Source organism: Drosophila takahashii, chromosome 2R (assembly GCF_030179915.1).
Source record: "Drosophila takahashii strain IR98-3 E-12201 chromosome 2R, DtakHiC1v2, whole genome shotgun sequence".
NCBI classification, from domain to species: domain Eukaryota; kingdom Metazoa; phylum Arthropoda; class Insecta; order Diptera; family Drosophilidae; genus Drosophila; species Drosophila takahashii.
In genome coordinates, this window is record NC_091679.1 from 19,749,802 (window position 1) to 19,766,549 (window position 16,748).

At 48.4% G+C, this 16,748-nt stretch overlaps 2 protein-coding genes across 5 annotated transcripts in view; both read left to right on the top strand.

Annotated features, from left to right (window-relative positions):
- The window catches only part of Gp210 (nucleoporin 210), a 268,597-nt gene that overhangs the window by 124,901 nt on the left and 126,948 nt on the right, over positions 1 to 16,748 (top strand). The gene's annotated exons all lie outside the window — the stretch shown is intronic.
- Positions 2,158 to 10,685, top strand: LOC138912390 (uncharacterized). 2 transcript variants are annotated; one of them, XM_070213160.1, is made up of 3 exons: positions 2,158 to 2,527; positions 2,584 to 2,691; positions 2,746 to 10,685. In XM_070213160.1, exon 3 carries the CDS (start codon positions 4,955 to 4,957, stop codon positions 10,136 to 10,138), a length of 5,184 nt encoding a protein of 1,727 aa, XP_070069261.1. In that variant the 5' UTR covers positions 2,158 to 2,527; positions 2,584 to 2,691; positions 2,746 to 4,954; the 3' UTR covers positions 10,139 to 10,685. The 2 variants fall into 2 exon arrangements, with proteins under 2 accessions (XP_070069261.1, XP_070069260.1); XM_070213159.1 differs by having other exon boundaries at positions 2,159 to 2,527; positions 2,584 to 10,685.

The window sequence follows — 16,748 nt, forward strand, 5'->3', positions numbered from 1 at the left end:
ATCAGAAATTCTCTAAGGACCGCGCCTATTGATTGGATACTAAATTAGGAGGGCGTCAAGTTAGGCATCGTCAAGTACTAGTGAAATTCAATCACTTGATGGTTTAGAGATTATTTTTAATTTTTTCGTGAAAATATTTTTTTGAGTGTAGTTTAACAGCTGTAACTATAAATTGGTTAACAGTCACTAGTGCAAAACTAGTAGCAAATGGACTAGTTGTTTCCGACGACAAGCATATGAAAAATGGACCACTTCGTTACAAGGAAATGGACATAACTTGAACTAGTTAACCTTGTAACGAACTAATTTTCGTGGTTTGCTCGCTACGAAGATCGTGCGGCTAGCTCAGTAGATTTGTGTGTTCGTCCCACCAAATTTATATAAACGTGACCGCCCGGTTAACAGTAAAACACTTCAGAACTCGGTTCAAAGAGGCGTTTATTTACGGCTCAGGGTTACAAGAATTGTTGTGCCTCGTGCTGACGATGCTCCTGCTACTCCGCTCGGTGGTTCCTCGCTGCAGGTGCTCCGGGATGCTCCGGGATGATCCGGGTACTCTCGCTGCCACTCGTCGACGAGGGCGTGGAGTTGGGTCGTTGGGCTTAGGGAAGCGTCACCGTTCCCAGACTAGGGTGAACAGGCACCACGCTCGCAAGACCTTCGTCCTGCCAGCCGCAGTCTCCTGTCCCTTGCTCTGTCCCGGCCGGTCCCGCCAGACGCCTACTCAGTTTCCTTTGACGCTCCGGTACTACGGCCGGTTTACGCCAGCAGTCCCTGTAGCAAACGCCCAGAGAAAGACGAACGTTCCACCCTAACCTTCCCTCCTGGCTGGTGCGATCGTACCTGATGCCTGGTTCTCGGCACGGTCCCTGGATGCTGGTCCTCGTCGATGTCCTGGGCGACTCGTTGCTGCGTTGTCCTGCGTTGCTCCCTTGAAGTCCGCTGCTCGTGCCCACACTCTGCTGGTCGGGATGCCCTGCTAAGTCTGCCCACGTTCTGCTCAACTGATCGGTACTACGGCCGACGCAGCGGGACTAATCGGTATTACAGCCAATGTAGTCGGACTAGTCGGTATTACAGCCGGCACAGCTAGCCTGATCGGTATTTACAGCCAATGCAGCCAACTGACCGGTATTACAGCCAACTTAGCCGGACTAATCGGTACCACAGCCAATATAGTCAGACCAACCGGTATCACAGCCAATGTAGTCGGACCAGTCGGTATTACAGCCAACTTAGCCGGACTAATCGGTATCACAGCCGATATGGTCGTGATGGTCGGTACTACGGCCAACCTTGATGTTCTGCAGACTTAGCCGTGCGTTGCCTTGAAGGACCTCAGCTACCTGTGTCGCAATTCGGAGACTTGCTTGGTCCCGAACGTCTTGACGTAGCGATCTTGCTCCTTGCTGGGTTTTCACGACTATTTCTCCTTGACTTTGACTTTACTAGACGTTGTTCACTCGCGATTTGATGCTCGATGACTGGTCCCGACTCCACCGCAGGGCCCGCTTATATAGGCCTCCGGGTCCCGTTAATCCTCGGCCTCTCCTTTTCATCTCTCCAATTCAGGGTCCAAAGTGCACGGTTTTACCGTTCGACCTTTCGCCCTCTGCGCACGGCACCACTCTAGGGTCCAAGGTGCGGCGCTGTACCGTTAATTCCTTGCTCACGGCACGCCTGCGCTCTCTCGTCTCTCCCTCAGGCTAGTGCCGTCTCGCTCTGACGCCTCTCTTTGCACTCTCTCTCTCTGGGTTGATACTCTCCCAACTCTCCACTTCAGGGTCCAAAGTGCACGGTTTACCGTTCGACCTTTCGCCCTCTGCACGCGGCACTACACTAAAGTCCAAAGTGCGGCCGGTCTCCATGTAGTTCTCCATGTATTTCTTGTGTTTATTTGTGCGGAGTTATTTAACTCCTCACAAACCCCCCTTTCTTCGGGTGACGAAAGTGAGCTTGTTCCTCCTCTCCGGCTGTCATCCTGTGTATCCTGTGTAGCCTTTGAGTCCATTCATTCTTCTTCTTGATTTAGTCCCCCTCAGATGTTTTCCCCACAGACGTAAGAATTTTCGTTGTTCCTCTCCGGCTTTTATCCTGTGTATCCTCGTCGCCCTTGAGTCTCCACGATCCTTCTATCGACGCCTACAGCTCCTTTTTGAGTTAGACTGCGCCGATCCGTTTGTCACGATTTTCTCCCACGATGCTCCCTCGTTGATGCAACATTTCTTGATTTCTACTGTTGCCGTTGAAATTTAAATATCCCGCTCTAGTATGATTCGCGGTCTTCGGTAGCTCGTCCTGGTCACACTAATCTCTTGCGATCGATAACATGACTCGCCTATCGATATCGCCTTGGGCGGCGTTGCCACCTAAACATCGCGATGTTTATTAGAGTGACCCTCCATATGCCGATATTTCCATTGTTTCGTGCCCATCGATCGGCTGTTACACGATAGTGCCAATCGACCGCCAAATATCGCTGGCGCCCCCTTCCCTAAGTATATGGTGAATTGGCAAAAATGACTTGGTAAGTGCAGTTTCTGGATGTTTGTTTTTGTGTTCTAATTTTCCATCCCTTTTCAGCTCCAGCCATATTGCCCTTATGTCCTTTGCTGCCCTTGAGGTGGGGTCAATGCCCCTACCGGTTGTAGCTGCCTGTTGGTCTGGTTGGTTGTTCTCTGTCCATGGGCCGTGGTGAGTTGGCTTTCGTTGCACACTTGTATTCACCCTCTGCTTTTCTTTCAGCCTTCAGCTTTCGCAAAGATTTTGCTTTCTTAGGTTGCTTGGCAGGCTACAGTATAGCTATTGAGCTTTACTGTCTCCCCCCTTTCTTCAGACGACGAGTGAATCCTTGGATCGTGGCTGTTGGCACAGAGTTGTGGTTTAAAATATGACTTGCGTGCTTCTACGACTGTGTTCAAATGTAGCGGCTTGGCTTGGACCGTTGACTCCGGCTTCGGCCTGACGAAGAAACGGCTACTTGTAATCCTGTTCCTTTGTTCGTCGTTGACTCAGGTGTGTGCTAGAACGATCAGCGTCTTAGTGTGTGGCGTGCTCTGTTGACTCCGGCTTTTGCCTGACGATTAAACGGATGCTGCTGCCTAATGCGGACTTGGACTCTGGTGGTTCTGTATTCGCTTGACGATTAAATGACCTTTTCTGTCTGTCCACCTCCCCTTTCCGTTGACTCCGGCTTGTCCTGACGATTAAACGGCTTCTTGTAATCCCGATCCTTCTGCTGCTTGAGACCCGCTCGTATCTCTGTCCTCGATCTTTTCTCCTGCATATTCTTGGTGCTTTAGGTCGCTGATATGCACGGTGCGTTCCTTCTTGTTTCTCTGGTGGCGAATTTTGCAGATTACGGGGGATACAAAATCGACCACCTGATATGGACCATCATATCTTGGCGCTAGTTTGGCCGCGAAACCTTCTGCCGCTTTAGATAAATGGTGCTCCTTGGCCCAGACGATGTCGCCGATCCGTGGATTCCACTGTCTCCTTCTGAGGTTGTAGTGTCTGGCTTGATCCTGCGCTGCCTTCTCTAAATTTCGTCGGACAACTTCGAAGATTTCTTTTAGTTTTTCGGCGTTCCCCTCTGGTGACTCTGTCTGTCTTCCTGTGCCCAGTGTTTCTCTATCATACAGCGCGTTTGGCAACCGTGGTTCTCTGCCCTGCGTCAGAAAGGACGGCGAGTATCCTGTGGACTCGGATACGCTTGAGTTCACTGCTAGCATTATTTCTGGCCATTTTTCATCCCAGTTCCTTTGATTTTGTCCGGCAAACTGTGCGATCATGGTTTTTACGGTTCGATTCGCGCGCTCGGTGGGATTTTCTTGAGGGGTGTATGGTGCCGTGAATTGTTGTTTTATTCCCATGTCGTGAAGAAACTTCTTAAATGCCCGACTGGCAAACTGAACCCCGTTGTCCGTAATCACCACTTTCGGAACTCCGAACCGGGCGATTATTCGTTCTCTAAACGCCTTTTGCAGGGTTTCTGCTGTTGCGGTTCGTAATGGCACCAATTCTGTCTGTCGGAGGAGCATTTGAATATAACGTAAACTTAGTTAAATCAATGTAACTGTATGGCAACTCTGTAAGCTAGGGCTAACGCGTTGCAACTCCCACCTAGTGTTGCATAACGTGGCTTCTAAGCTAAAAGTCTACTACAAAAATACTCTCGACGACGACGCACATCACGCGCCGCTTTTTCTCCAAATAAATTTATACCTACATTCTAAAGCCGACTTCTTATTCTTGTACTGCGCCCGGTGAACATAAAACAAGTTCGGCCGCGATCGAACATTTTGGCGACCGTGACAGGACGCAGTACAGAATAAGCGGAGGTTCAGAATTGGTCTTAGATTTGGAAAAGCGTCCAGCGCATCGCACCAACCACGGGCGACGACAGCGGCAGTCAACAGCGAACGAGTCAGCTTACCGGAATTGACGGAGAGACATCAGCAGCATTGTCCGCCTGTCTGGAGACAGGTCAACCATATTCTGGATCATCGCCAGCGTTGAGGAGCACGAAGCACGGAATCTTTCTGGACCACCATTGCGCCAAGATTGCATAACTTCTTCCCTCTCCCAGTCAGCGATTTGCAGCCACGTGCAGTGGTCAACTTGTGCACAAACACGGACGAAAAATTCCGTTACCGCACACACATACAAACACACGTGAAAGCGTGCCGTGAGTACACACATACAAACATTGTCATCTATCTCTGTTCCCATATTCGCATACCGCCAAAAATAAATACATACATACGCTTTACAGCTGCTTAAGTACCTTGGCTGAATTTGTGTCTACGTATTTGCCAATTTTCTAACGCCGAGCTGCACTTTAGGTACAGATTAGGGTAAACTAATTCCCGATAGCAGAACGGTTCTTTTTCGAGCTGTAGACCATTCCCTTTATATAGTCGTTCCAAAATTTATAGTCAAGCTCAACGCCATGAGTCCAAACAACAAAGGCGACGCGACCAACAACGAGAAGCTACCTTCACTGCGGCAACAACGATCAAAGGTCGAGGACAATATCAAACGTTTAGCTGACCGCGTAGAATCCAACTCAAATGAAACGGCGGAATCCCTAGACTGCAATGTGCAGATTCTAGAGGCATATTTTCGGCAGTTATCCCAGCTGCAAACTAGAATCGAAGAATTAGACATTGACGACGACGGACGCGCAGTGGGTGAAATCTTATTTGTTGAGACAAAAAGCAAATTAAAATTCCTCATCAACAAACAACGGCGCACGAGCCTTCACGAGTCTACCTTTCTCAATACAACAGCAAGCGCACATCAATCCCGGTTGCCAAGTTTAAAGTTGCCAAACTTCGACGGAACCTACAGCAACTACAAACGATTCGAGGGAGCGTTCATTAATCTTGTACATAGTGATCCCATAATTCCTCAAATCGACAAATTCAATTATTTGCTAAACTGTTTGTCAGGACCAGCACTTGAAGTAGTCAGTGCGTATCAAGTGACTGAAGATAACTACTCCAAGGCATTCGATCGACTCAAGGAGCGTTATGATAATAGCGTACTTATCTTTTTAGATTCCATCACGAACCTATTCAACCTTCCAGCGATCGTCAAGCCAGATGCGGCAGGACTTCAGCGGCTAATTGATACATCGTCAGCTATCCGAGGATCTCTCCTTTCTTTGGGCAGCGCGGATGATATTATGAACGCGATAATGATCAACTTGGTTCTGGCAAAAGTGGACGCAGATACTCGTCTCAGCTACGATGAAAAACAATCTTTCGACGAGCTACCCAATTGGGACGACTTTTGTAAAACACTTACACACCGATGCCAGTTCCTAGAAGGTCGCCAAAGTGATTGGTGTCAGAAGCCGAAGTCATTACCAAGTTCATTGCCGAAGGCATTTGTTACTACACAGGCTAGTTGCGTTTACTGTGAGTCAGCCACTCACTATATATCTCATTGCAAGGCCTTTGCTAAATTAAACTTAGCTCAACGGAAGGATTTCGCAAAAAATACACCCCTCTGCTTCAACTGCTTACGGAAATCTCACACTGCAACCGAATGCTCATCTAATTCGAGGTGCAGAGTCTGCCAAACAGCGCATCACACTCTCCTGCATGAATTCTCACGAAATCAAGGGCAGGTCGCATCCATCGAGGGTCGGTCAACAGTTTTACATCAGAGTCAAGCAACAGCACCGCAGGCACCGCAGATTTCTCTTCTAGCACGTACCGCAAAGAGAAGTCTCATACCAACAGCGGTAGTCCATATCAAGGACGGAAACGGCCAGTTTCAGATAGTCAGAGCGTTATTAGATTCAGGTTCGGAACTTAACTTGATCACGGAGGAGACTGCGAAGCGTCTGCAGTTATCAAAATGCCGCGTCAGCCAAGCGATCAGTGGTATTTCTGACACCTCAAGGCAAATCAATTACAGCGTACATACAACTCTAAAATCACGAGTTTCGGACTTTCAATGGACATCCAATTTCGCGGTGATCGCATCCATTTGTGCTCAACAACCTAGTAAGGGCGTTGACATAACTGAATGGAATATGCCAGAAGGAATCGTACTAGCTGATCCAACATTCTTTCAACCCAGCAAAATCGACATTTTGATCGGAATTGAAGGATTCTTCGAAGCCATCCGAGTTGGAAAATGCACAATGGGTACGAAAATGCCCACGCTCATCAATACAAGTTTCGGATGGGTAGTTGGTGGAAGTACGATGTTGCCTACTGAGCCTGAGCGCTACAAATGCAATTTCGTTCAAAATCAACCATCTCTAGATGAAATCCTTTCACACTTTTGGAAAGTGGAAGAGTATCAAACGCCACGACAAACTCTTACCGAAGAAGAACAGCTCTGTGAACAGCATTACGAGAACACAGTTGCTGTTGGATCCAACAGTCGCATTACCGTTCGACTTCCATTTAAGGAATCACCCCAAACGTTAGGCCAATCATACGACAGCGCCGCCAAACGTTTTTCCCTACTCGAACGTAGGCTAAATAACAATCAGTCCTTAAAGGAATCATATGTTCAATTCATGCGCGAATACATCACAACAGGTCACATGTCACTCATACACGACGTTGACAAAAGTGAGCCCCATTTCTTTATTCCCCACCATTGCGTGTTACGGCCCCAGAGCCTATCCACTAAGCTACGAGTAGTGTTTGATGCCAGCGCAAAATCTTCTTCCGGCGTAGCATTAAACGAAATTCTAATGGTAGGACCCACAATACAACAAGATTTAATCACGACATTGCTTTCATTTCGGCTCAATCGTTACGCTTTATCAGGTGACATCTCAAAGATGTATCGCCAATTTGTAATTGACGAGCGAGATAGAAAATTTCAGCTAATTCTCTGGAGAGAAAACGATACAGACATTCTACAGACCTACCAACTAAATACGGTGACCTACGGTGTCTCAGCAGCTCCCTTCCTTGCCATTCGGAGTCTGTTTCACATAGCCAAGTTAAACGAATTAGAATATCCTCTCGCCGCTGCAGTAATCCGAACTGATCTATATGTCGATGATCTTCTTACAGGCGCAGACGATATAGACACTGCACTACAGAAGAAAACGGAAGTCTCAAAAATGCTAAGTCAGGCTGGATTGACGATGACCAAATTCAACAGTAATTCACCCATACTAGGTAATTCATCAGACGGCGAAATTTCAATGCAGCTGGAGGAATTGAAATCAACGAAAATGCTTGGACTAGCATGGCAGCCATCAGACGACGTATTCATTTTCCAGTTCAAATTCGAGTTTTCTTCGACTTCTACTAGACGGACCATCCTATCAGAAGTATCACGAATATTCGATTCGCTTGGACTTATCGCGCCCGTCCTCATGAATTGCAAAACGTTCATTCAAGATTTAGTTATCCGCAAACTTTCTTGGGATGAGCCAATTCCCAACGATCTCGGAATCGTCTGGGACAACTTGAAAAATGACTTGCGAAACTTATCCACAGTGAAAATTCCACGATATGTATCAACCTCACAACAATACCAAAGCGAGCTTCACGGATTTGCGGACGCCTGCAAACGAGGATACGGCTGCTGCCTTTACATTCGCAGCATAATCAATGGTGTAGTAAAGGTCAGCTTATTAGTTGCAAAGTCAAGAGTCGCTCCAATTCAATCATTGTCAATCCCAAAGCTTGAGCTCTCTGCAGCCGTGCTGCTTAATAGAACATATCAAAAGTTCAAACACAAACTCGAGCCTTACATCTCAAAGGTATACTTTTGGACCGATGCGAAGACCGTTCTACAGTGGCTTGGGAAACACTCGTCGCAATTGCCAACTTTTGAATCTCACAGGATCTCTGAGCTTCAGTCGTACACACAAGATGTTGAATGGCGCTACGTATCAACAAGCAAAAATCCTGCGGACATCGTATCCAGAGGATGCTCAGTAAAGGATCTTGAGCACAACATGTGGTTTACTGGACCCGACTTCCTGAAAAGGTCGGAAAGCGAATGGCCTTGTCTGCCTAATCCAGTAAATCCACCCCTCCAGTCATCAATCGAGATGCAACCCAAATCTATGATAGTCGAAACTTCGAGTGCTATTGTAGTACCCAGCATTCTAGATGATCTTATCGAGCGGTCATCGTCATACTTTCGTATCCTGCGTACGCTATCCTTCATTTTTAGAGTATTTAATAGGGTCCCTGCAGCTAGACATTCAACTGTTCAAAATGTAGTACACGTGCCAGCGATCGAGCTAAATCAAACGTTTTGGAGAATCGTAGCACAAATTCAGCAAACGTTATATAGCACAGAGATCAATTTATTACTGAATGACAAGCCATTAAAGTCTAGCTTTCAAGGACTGACTCCGTATTTAGACAAAATGCATATCGGCAATGCAATCCTGATCCTGGTGAGAGTAGGGGGAAGACTGGATAATTCCGATCTGCCATACAGCGCTAAGCATCCAGCCATTTTGCCAAAACAGCATCGCTTTACACGGCTATACGTCGAGTTCCTTCACCGTTCCAACCTACATGCAGGACCGAAAGTCTTGCTTTCCTTACTTCGCGAAAACGTTTGGGTCATCAACGGCAGAGCGTTAGTGCGTCAAGTGGTACGGGAATGCACTCACTGCTTCCACTACAAGCCGCGCCTTATGTCCCAGATCATGGGAAATCTCCCTCCAGATCGACTTGTCGGCGAACGAGCGTTCCTGGTGTCAGGCGTCGATTTTTGCGGTCCCTTCCTGACCTCATACAAAATTCGAAGCAAGTCCCCGTACAAAACTTACGCTTCAATATTTGTGTGCTTTGCAACGAAGGCTACCCACATCGAACTAGTTTCCGAGCTTACAACTAATGCTTTCTTATCCTGCATTCGAAGGTTTATTGCCCGGCGTGGGTTACCGCAACGCATCTACTGCGATAACGCAAAAAACTTCGTGGGAGCTGCCAACAAAATGAAGGAGTTCCAAACTGCATTACTGGAGCCTGAATCCATCAGTCTTCTAGAGTCATACAGCGCTCGCAAGGGATTCTCATTCTGTTTCATCCCTCCCAGAGCCCCACATTTCGGCGGCCTCTGGGAGGCGGCTGTCAAATCAGCTAAAACGCTCCTGATGAAAAACATCGCAGAAGCAAACTTTACATACGAAGAGCTCCTGACCGTCCTCGCAGAAGTCGAAGCCATATTGAATTCACGCCCCATTGCGCCAGTATCGGACGACCCAAATGATGGAGCTGCATTGTCGCCGGCCCATTTCCTAATTGGGTCAGCTTTATTGTCTGCACCAGATGAATCTCTCTATAACCCAACAGAGGAGGACGACGACTCCAAGTTGCGCTATCTAACCAGATGGCAACGCGTGACATTCATCAATCAACACTTTTGGCGCAGGTGGCGAAGGGACTACATCCATTCTCTTCAAGTTCGCGGCAAGTGGACCAAGCCGCAAGCCAACATCCAGGTCGGTCAACTCGTCATCGTGCACGAGGACAACCTTCCTCCTCGATGCTGGAACCTAGCAAGAGTCACTGGAGTTACTTACGGACGAGACCACCGAGTACGAGTCGTGGATCTGCATACCGCTAAAGGCCCCCTGCGTAGGGCAATTCATAAATTAGCTCCTCTTCCTTTTGATTGTAATTGAAAGATCTGCGTTCTTTCAACGAGGGGAGTATGTCGGAGGAGCATTTGAATATAACGTAAACTTAGTTAAATCAATGTAACTGTATGGCAACTCTGTAAGCTAGGGCTAACGCGTTGCAACTCCCACCTAGTGTTGCATAACGTGGCTTCTAAGCTAAAAGTCTACTACAAAAATACTCTCGACGACGACGCACATCACGCGCCGCTTTTTCTCCAAATAAATTTATACCTACATTCTAAAGCCGACTTCTTATTCTTGTACTGCGCCCGGTGAACATAAAACAAGTTCGGCCGCGATCGAACACTGTCCATTTTGAGAACCGGTCGATTAGCACCAACAACATTTGGTTACCGTGTTTCGATCTTGGCAGAGGGCCGACAAAATCCGCGCACACCGTTGCCCATGGTTCTTCCGGGATTTGAGTCAGCATTTTCCCCGCCGCTTGTCTCTGATTAGGTTTATATTTTAGGCACTCTTCGCATTTCCGAACGTATGCTCTTGCGTCCCTTTGCATTCCTGGCCAGTAGTATCTGGCCGCTAGACGGGCAATCGTCCTCCGGCTTCCTACATGGCCGGCCGCTGGGGAGTCGTGATTTTCTTGTAGGACCGTTTCCCTTAGATCTGTAGGGACGCATAGCTTCCAGGCCACCACATCTTCGTTGCCGGCTCTGTGTGGGATCTGCCTGTACAGCGTTTCGCCATCGAACACGTAGTCTGGGAATTTCTGCGGCCGAGCATTTATTTTCTCACGCATGTCTCTGATCCAGTTGCATTCCTTAATTGGTACCAATTCTTTTGCTCTCCGGAGGTTTTCCGGCACCGGCTGTCTGGACAGTGCGTCGGCTACCACGTTCAATTGGCCCTTTCTGTACGCAATCTCAAAGTCGTATTGTTGCAACTCAAGGGCCCACCTGGCGATTCTTCCGGATGGGCTTTCAATGCTGTTCAGCCATTTCAGTGCCATGTGATCCGTTACCACCTTGAAGTGGTAGCCTTCCAGGTAGGGCCTTAGTTTTCGAATTGCCCAGACAATGGCCAAGCACTCTTTTTCCGTTGTCGAATAGTTTTTCTCGGCTCCGTTTAACGTTCGACTGGAGTATGAGATAACTTTCTCGCCGTCTTCCGTGTTGTGTGTCAGAATCGCCCCTATGCCGTAGTCGCTGGCGTCCGTTTGCAGGATGAATGTTCTTCCAAAATCTGGACATGCTAGCACTGGGTCAGTTACCAGCCTCGCCTTCACCTCCTCGAATGCCTGTTGATGGTCTTGCGTCCACACCCATTTCACGCCCTTGCCAAGTAGGTCGTTGAGCGGCTTAACGATGCGTGCGAAGTCCGGTACAAATCGTCGGTACCACGATGCCACTCCCAGGTATTGCCTTAGCTCGCGGACGGTTGCAGGTGGTTCTAACTGGGCTATGGCAGCAACCTTCTCTGGGTCTGTGCCAATTCCTTGGCTTGTAACTCGATGTCCCAGGTACAGCAGCTCCTTTTTGAAAAATTGACACTTCTCGGGGTTTATTCTCAGGTTCGCCTCCTTCAGACGCCGAAACACTTCTCTAAGATTGTCCTTGTGTTCTTGCTGAGTGCGTCCGATGACGATTATGTCGTCCTGATAGGCAAACGCATGAGGAGACATCTCTGGTCCAATCACTTGGTCCAAGGCCCGTTGAAACGTTGCGGATGCCGAGTGTAATCCGAATGGCATCACTCTCCATTGGAAGAGCACCTTTCCTGGCACAGTGAACGCCGTGAACTTTCTGCTTGCTTCTTCCAGCGGAATCTGCCAGTATCCATCCTTTAAGTCCAGGCTGCTGATATTGCGTGCTTCTCGTAGTTGGTCCAGGATGTAGTTGATACGTGGCATTGGGTACGCGTCCTTCACCGATTTTGCGTTTATCTGTCGGAAGTCGACGCACAATCTCCACTTGCCGGTTTTTTTCTTCACCATCACTATGGGAGAGCTATACGGGCTTTTCGAGTGTTCTATGAAACCCATTTCCAGAAGTTCGTCCACCTTTGCATTGATCTCCCCTTGAACTTTGGGGTTCTTAGGGTAGTATCTTTGTTTTATGGGTTTGTCGTCCTTCATGGTGATCTGGTGCTCGGCCACGTTCGAAGTTCCGCTCATGGCTCGGAATTCTGCCAGCTCTGCTTCTAGGAATTGCTCGATGTTTCCTTCCTCGCGGTTTTCTTGAACAACAGCCACCGACAATTTTTCCTCCAGCCATCCGTTGTGTCTGTTCCTGGCCGGTATGCGGATTTCGTGACCTGCGCACTTTATCTCAGCGCCAACTTGTGTGAGAAAGTTCCATCCCAGCACCAATGCGTCTACTACCCCTGGTAATATCAGCAGGCTCATGGTCAGTCGTTTGTTGCCGAATTCGACTTCTACCTCGAGCTGTGCGCCTACTTCGCTGTACCTCCCGTCTGCCAACCTAACTTGCGGTCTCGTCTGTGTAATCTTTCCCAGAGCAGCCAGATTGTCCGCCAGCTCTTCGCTAATAAAGCTCGCTGTTGCCCCGGTGTCAATTGTGGCTTTGTACGAATTCCCACCAATCGTCACCGCTGCGGACAACTGCTGCTCCTCTTCGATTAGCCTGCCAGTTAGATTGGAGAGGTATCCGCGTGCGACCCCCGCTCGCCTCTCTGCGGCTGGGATCGCTGGCCATTTCCCGCTCTCTGGCAGCATTCCATGCATCTCACTCCGACTTTTCCGCATATCCAGCAGAACAATATCCGCTGGTTCCGGCAACCTCGTGCCCAATGGCCGTGTCCTCCACATTTGCGACAGGCCTCTTGTGGATCATTGATGTGGGTTTCGGCTCTGCCTGTGCCTTGTGACCTCTGAGTTGTGATCGGTGGTCTCCATAGGGTGCTGATCGGATGTCCTTGGTGGAGTAAGTTCGGCGGGATCCGCTGGTTGGTGGCTGGCATGTCTTGTCTAGCGTTGTCGTCGCACCTTCTGCACGTGACCTGTTCTGGGAATGTTGTCTTTGTCCTGCTGAATTTGTTCTCATGGGAGAACGCTTCCCGCTCTTTTTCCAGCTCTTCGTACTCGTCGGCCAGGATCATGAGGGCTTCCAGGTTGTCGACTTTGTATGCTCGGAGGGAAATTCTTAGGTCTGGTGTGCTGTTTTCCCTTATGATCTCGAGTATTTTCTCCGGACTATACCCGAGCGGTCTTACCATGGTTTGCATTTCCACCATGTAATCTTTGAACGGCTCCCTGAATCCCTGCTTCCGAGCCTTCACCTGGTCCTCTAGTTTGGCAAAATATCCTCTGGGTAGGAAGAATGTTTGGAAACTCTCCATAAATTCTATCCATGTTTTCCAGTGCCGGTTGTTTGAGATGAACCATTTTAATGCTCTTCCTTGAAGTAGCTCAGGCATCGCTCGAGGTATTAAATTCAAATCCAACCCGTAGGTATTCGCGGACCATTCCACCTGCTCCAGGAATTCGAGTGTTTTCTCTGTGCCATCGAATCTGAAAGACCATTCTCTGACCTGCTTCGCGACTTTGGCATAATCTGGGTTGCTGGGTGTAGAGGTCGGTGTCGGTTCTGTCTTTTGCGTTGCCTTTTGCCTTTCCTGGCTTGGCTCTCTCTTTTGTGCCTCCTTCTGCATGTTTTCGACGCTCAAACTTTCCAATAGATCTTCGCCCTCGGCGTTTGTTATCTTTATACTGGTGCCTGGCCTGTCGCCGTATTTTGCTTCAAGCTCGGCCCAGATATCGACTAGCTTGGGGTCGTTCTCAGTCTGTGAATAATATTCGGACAATGCCTTTCTGATGTCTTCCGATCTGCCTTCCAGACTAATGTTTAACCTCTGTGAGACATGGGCAAAGTCCTCTTTCTTCAGACGGTAAATCCAACTCTTCCCCATTCTGATTTGTATTTGTTTTTACTGCCGGGACAATCACGTTTTGGGCGCCAGATGTAACGAACTAATTTTCGTGGTTTGCTCGCTACGAAGATCGTGCGGCTAGCTCAGTAGATTTGTGTGTTCGTCCCACCAAATTTATATAAACGTGACCGCCCGGTTAACAGTAAAACACTTCAGAACTCGGTTCAAAGAGGCGTTTATTTACGGCTCAGGGTTACAAGAATTGTTGTGCCTCGTGCTGACGATGCTCCTGCTATTCCGCTCGGTGGTTCCTCGCTGCAGGTGCTCCGGGATGCTCCGGGATGATCCGGGTACTCTCGCTGCCACTCGTCGACGAGGGCGTGGAGTTGGGTCGTTGGGCTTAGGGAAGCGTCACCGTTCCCAGACTAGGGTGAACAGGCACCACGCTCGCAAGACCTTCGTCCTGCCAGCCGCAGTCTCCTGTCCCTTGCTCTGTCCCGGCTGGTCCCGCCAGACGCCTACTCAGTTTCCTTTGACGCTCCGGTACTACGGCCGGTTTACGCCAGCAGTCCCTGTAGCAAACGCCCAGAGAAAGACGAACGTTCCACCCTAACCTTCCCTCCTGGCTGGTGCGATCGTACCTGATGCCTGGTTCTCGGCACGGTCCCTGGATGCTGGTCCTCGTCGATGTCCTGGGCGACTCGTTGCTGCGTTGTCCTGCGTTGCTCCCTTGAAGTCCGCTGCTCGTGCCCACACTCTGCTGGTCGGGATGCCCTGCTAAGTCTGCCCACGTTCTGCTCAACTGATCGGTACTACGGCCGACGCAGCGGGACTAATCGGTATTACAGCCAATGTAGTCGGACTAGTCGGTATTACAGCCGGCACAGCTAGCCTGATCGGTATTTACAGCCAATGCAGCCAACTGACCGGTATTACAGCCAACTTAGCCGGACTAATCGGTACCACAGCCAATATAGTTAGACCAACCGGTATCACAGCCAATGTAGTCGGACCAGTCGGTATTACAGCCAACTTAGCCGGACTAATCGGTATCACAGCCGATATGGTCGTGATGGTCGGTACTACGGCCAACCTTGATGTTCTGCAGACTTAGCCGTGCGTTGCCTTGAAGGACCTCAGCTACCTGAGTCGCAATTCGGAGACTTGCTTGGTCCCGAACGTCTTGACGTAGCGATCTTGCTCCTTGCTGGTTTTCCACGGCGGTTTCTCCTTGACTTTGACTTTACTAAACGTTGTTCACTCGCGATTTGATGCTCGATGACTGGTGCCGACTCCAGCGCAGAGCCCGCTTATATAGGCCTCCGGGTCCCGTTAATCCTCGGCCTCTCCTTTTCATCTCTCCAATTCAGGGTCCAAAGTGCACGGTTTTACCGTTCGACCTTTCGCCCTCTGCGCACGGCACCACTCTAGGGTCCAAAGTGCGGCGCTGTACCGTTAATTCCTTGCTCACGGCACGCCTGCGCTCTCTCGTCTCTCCCTCAGGCTAGTGCCGTCTCGCTCTGACGACTCTCTTTGCACTCTCTCTCTCTGGGTTGATACTCTCCCAACTCTCCACTTCAGGGTCCAAAGTGCACGGTTTACCGTTCGACCTTTCGCCCTCTGCACGCGGCACTACACTAAAGTCCAAAGTGCGGCCGGTCTCCATGTAGTTCTCCATGTATTTCTTGTGTTTATTTGTGCGGAGTTATTTAACTCCTCACAACCTTCTTGACCCAACTAGTATTTTACTGGTCCAAAACTGATTCCGTTTCCTGCAGGGATGTCAAACTTCCCAATGAAAACGTCAGTTGGCGCCAGGCAAAACTTAGTATGGCCTAGACCAGAAATATAACTTTGTCAACGCAAAGCGTAAGTCATCAGCTTTGCCTTCATCGGTTCGATTTAACTCAATGGAGGCATCGACTGACTCTGAAATTGCTGATTTATTCTCTGACTTTTTCCAAACTACTTATAGCTCTTCTTCATGGTCAGAATCAAATTACCGTAATCCTTTAAATAGGGCAAATTGTATTTTTTCCCCTATAATTACCGAAAGTTCTCTCTTAAGAGATTTAACATCAACAACGCCAACTTATTCTCCCGGTCCTGATGGACTTCCAGGGTGTGTGCTTAAGTTTTGTGCATCAACTATCTGCAAACCTATTCTTAAACTTTTTCAATTGTCTATTTCATCATCAGTTTTTCCAACTATCTGGAACGATTCTTTTATTATTCCACTTCACAAAAAGGGTGCGAAGGCGGATGCCCAGAATTATAGAGGTATTTCTAAATTGTCGGCTATTCCAAAAGCCTTTGAACGTATTACCACTTCTCATTTGCAACATTTATGTTCCTCGCTAATATCACCGTGTCAGCACGGTTTTGTTAAGCGAAGATCGACTACCACCAACCTACTTGAATTGTCATCAATTGTAATAAATGGATTTAACAATAAAATGCAGACTGACGTTGTATATACAGATTTCAGTAAAGCCTTTGACTCTGTTAACCACCTCTTCTTTTATTCAAATTAGATTTGCTTGGGTTTCCATGTAATCTATTAACTTGGATTTCAAGCTACTTGAATGGGAGGACTCAGAGGGTTATATTTAAGAACGCTGTTTCAAAAACGATCCATGTGACATCTGGAGTACCTCAGGGTAGTCATTTGGGCCCTTTGCTGTTTACTTTGTTTATAAACGATCTTCCCTCTATTGTAACACATTCTCGTGTACTAATGTATGCTGATGATGTTAAGCTTTGTTTG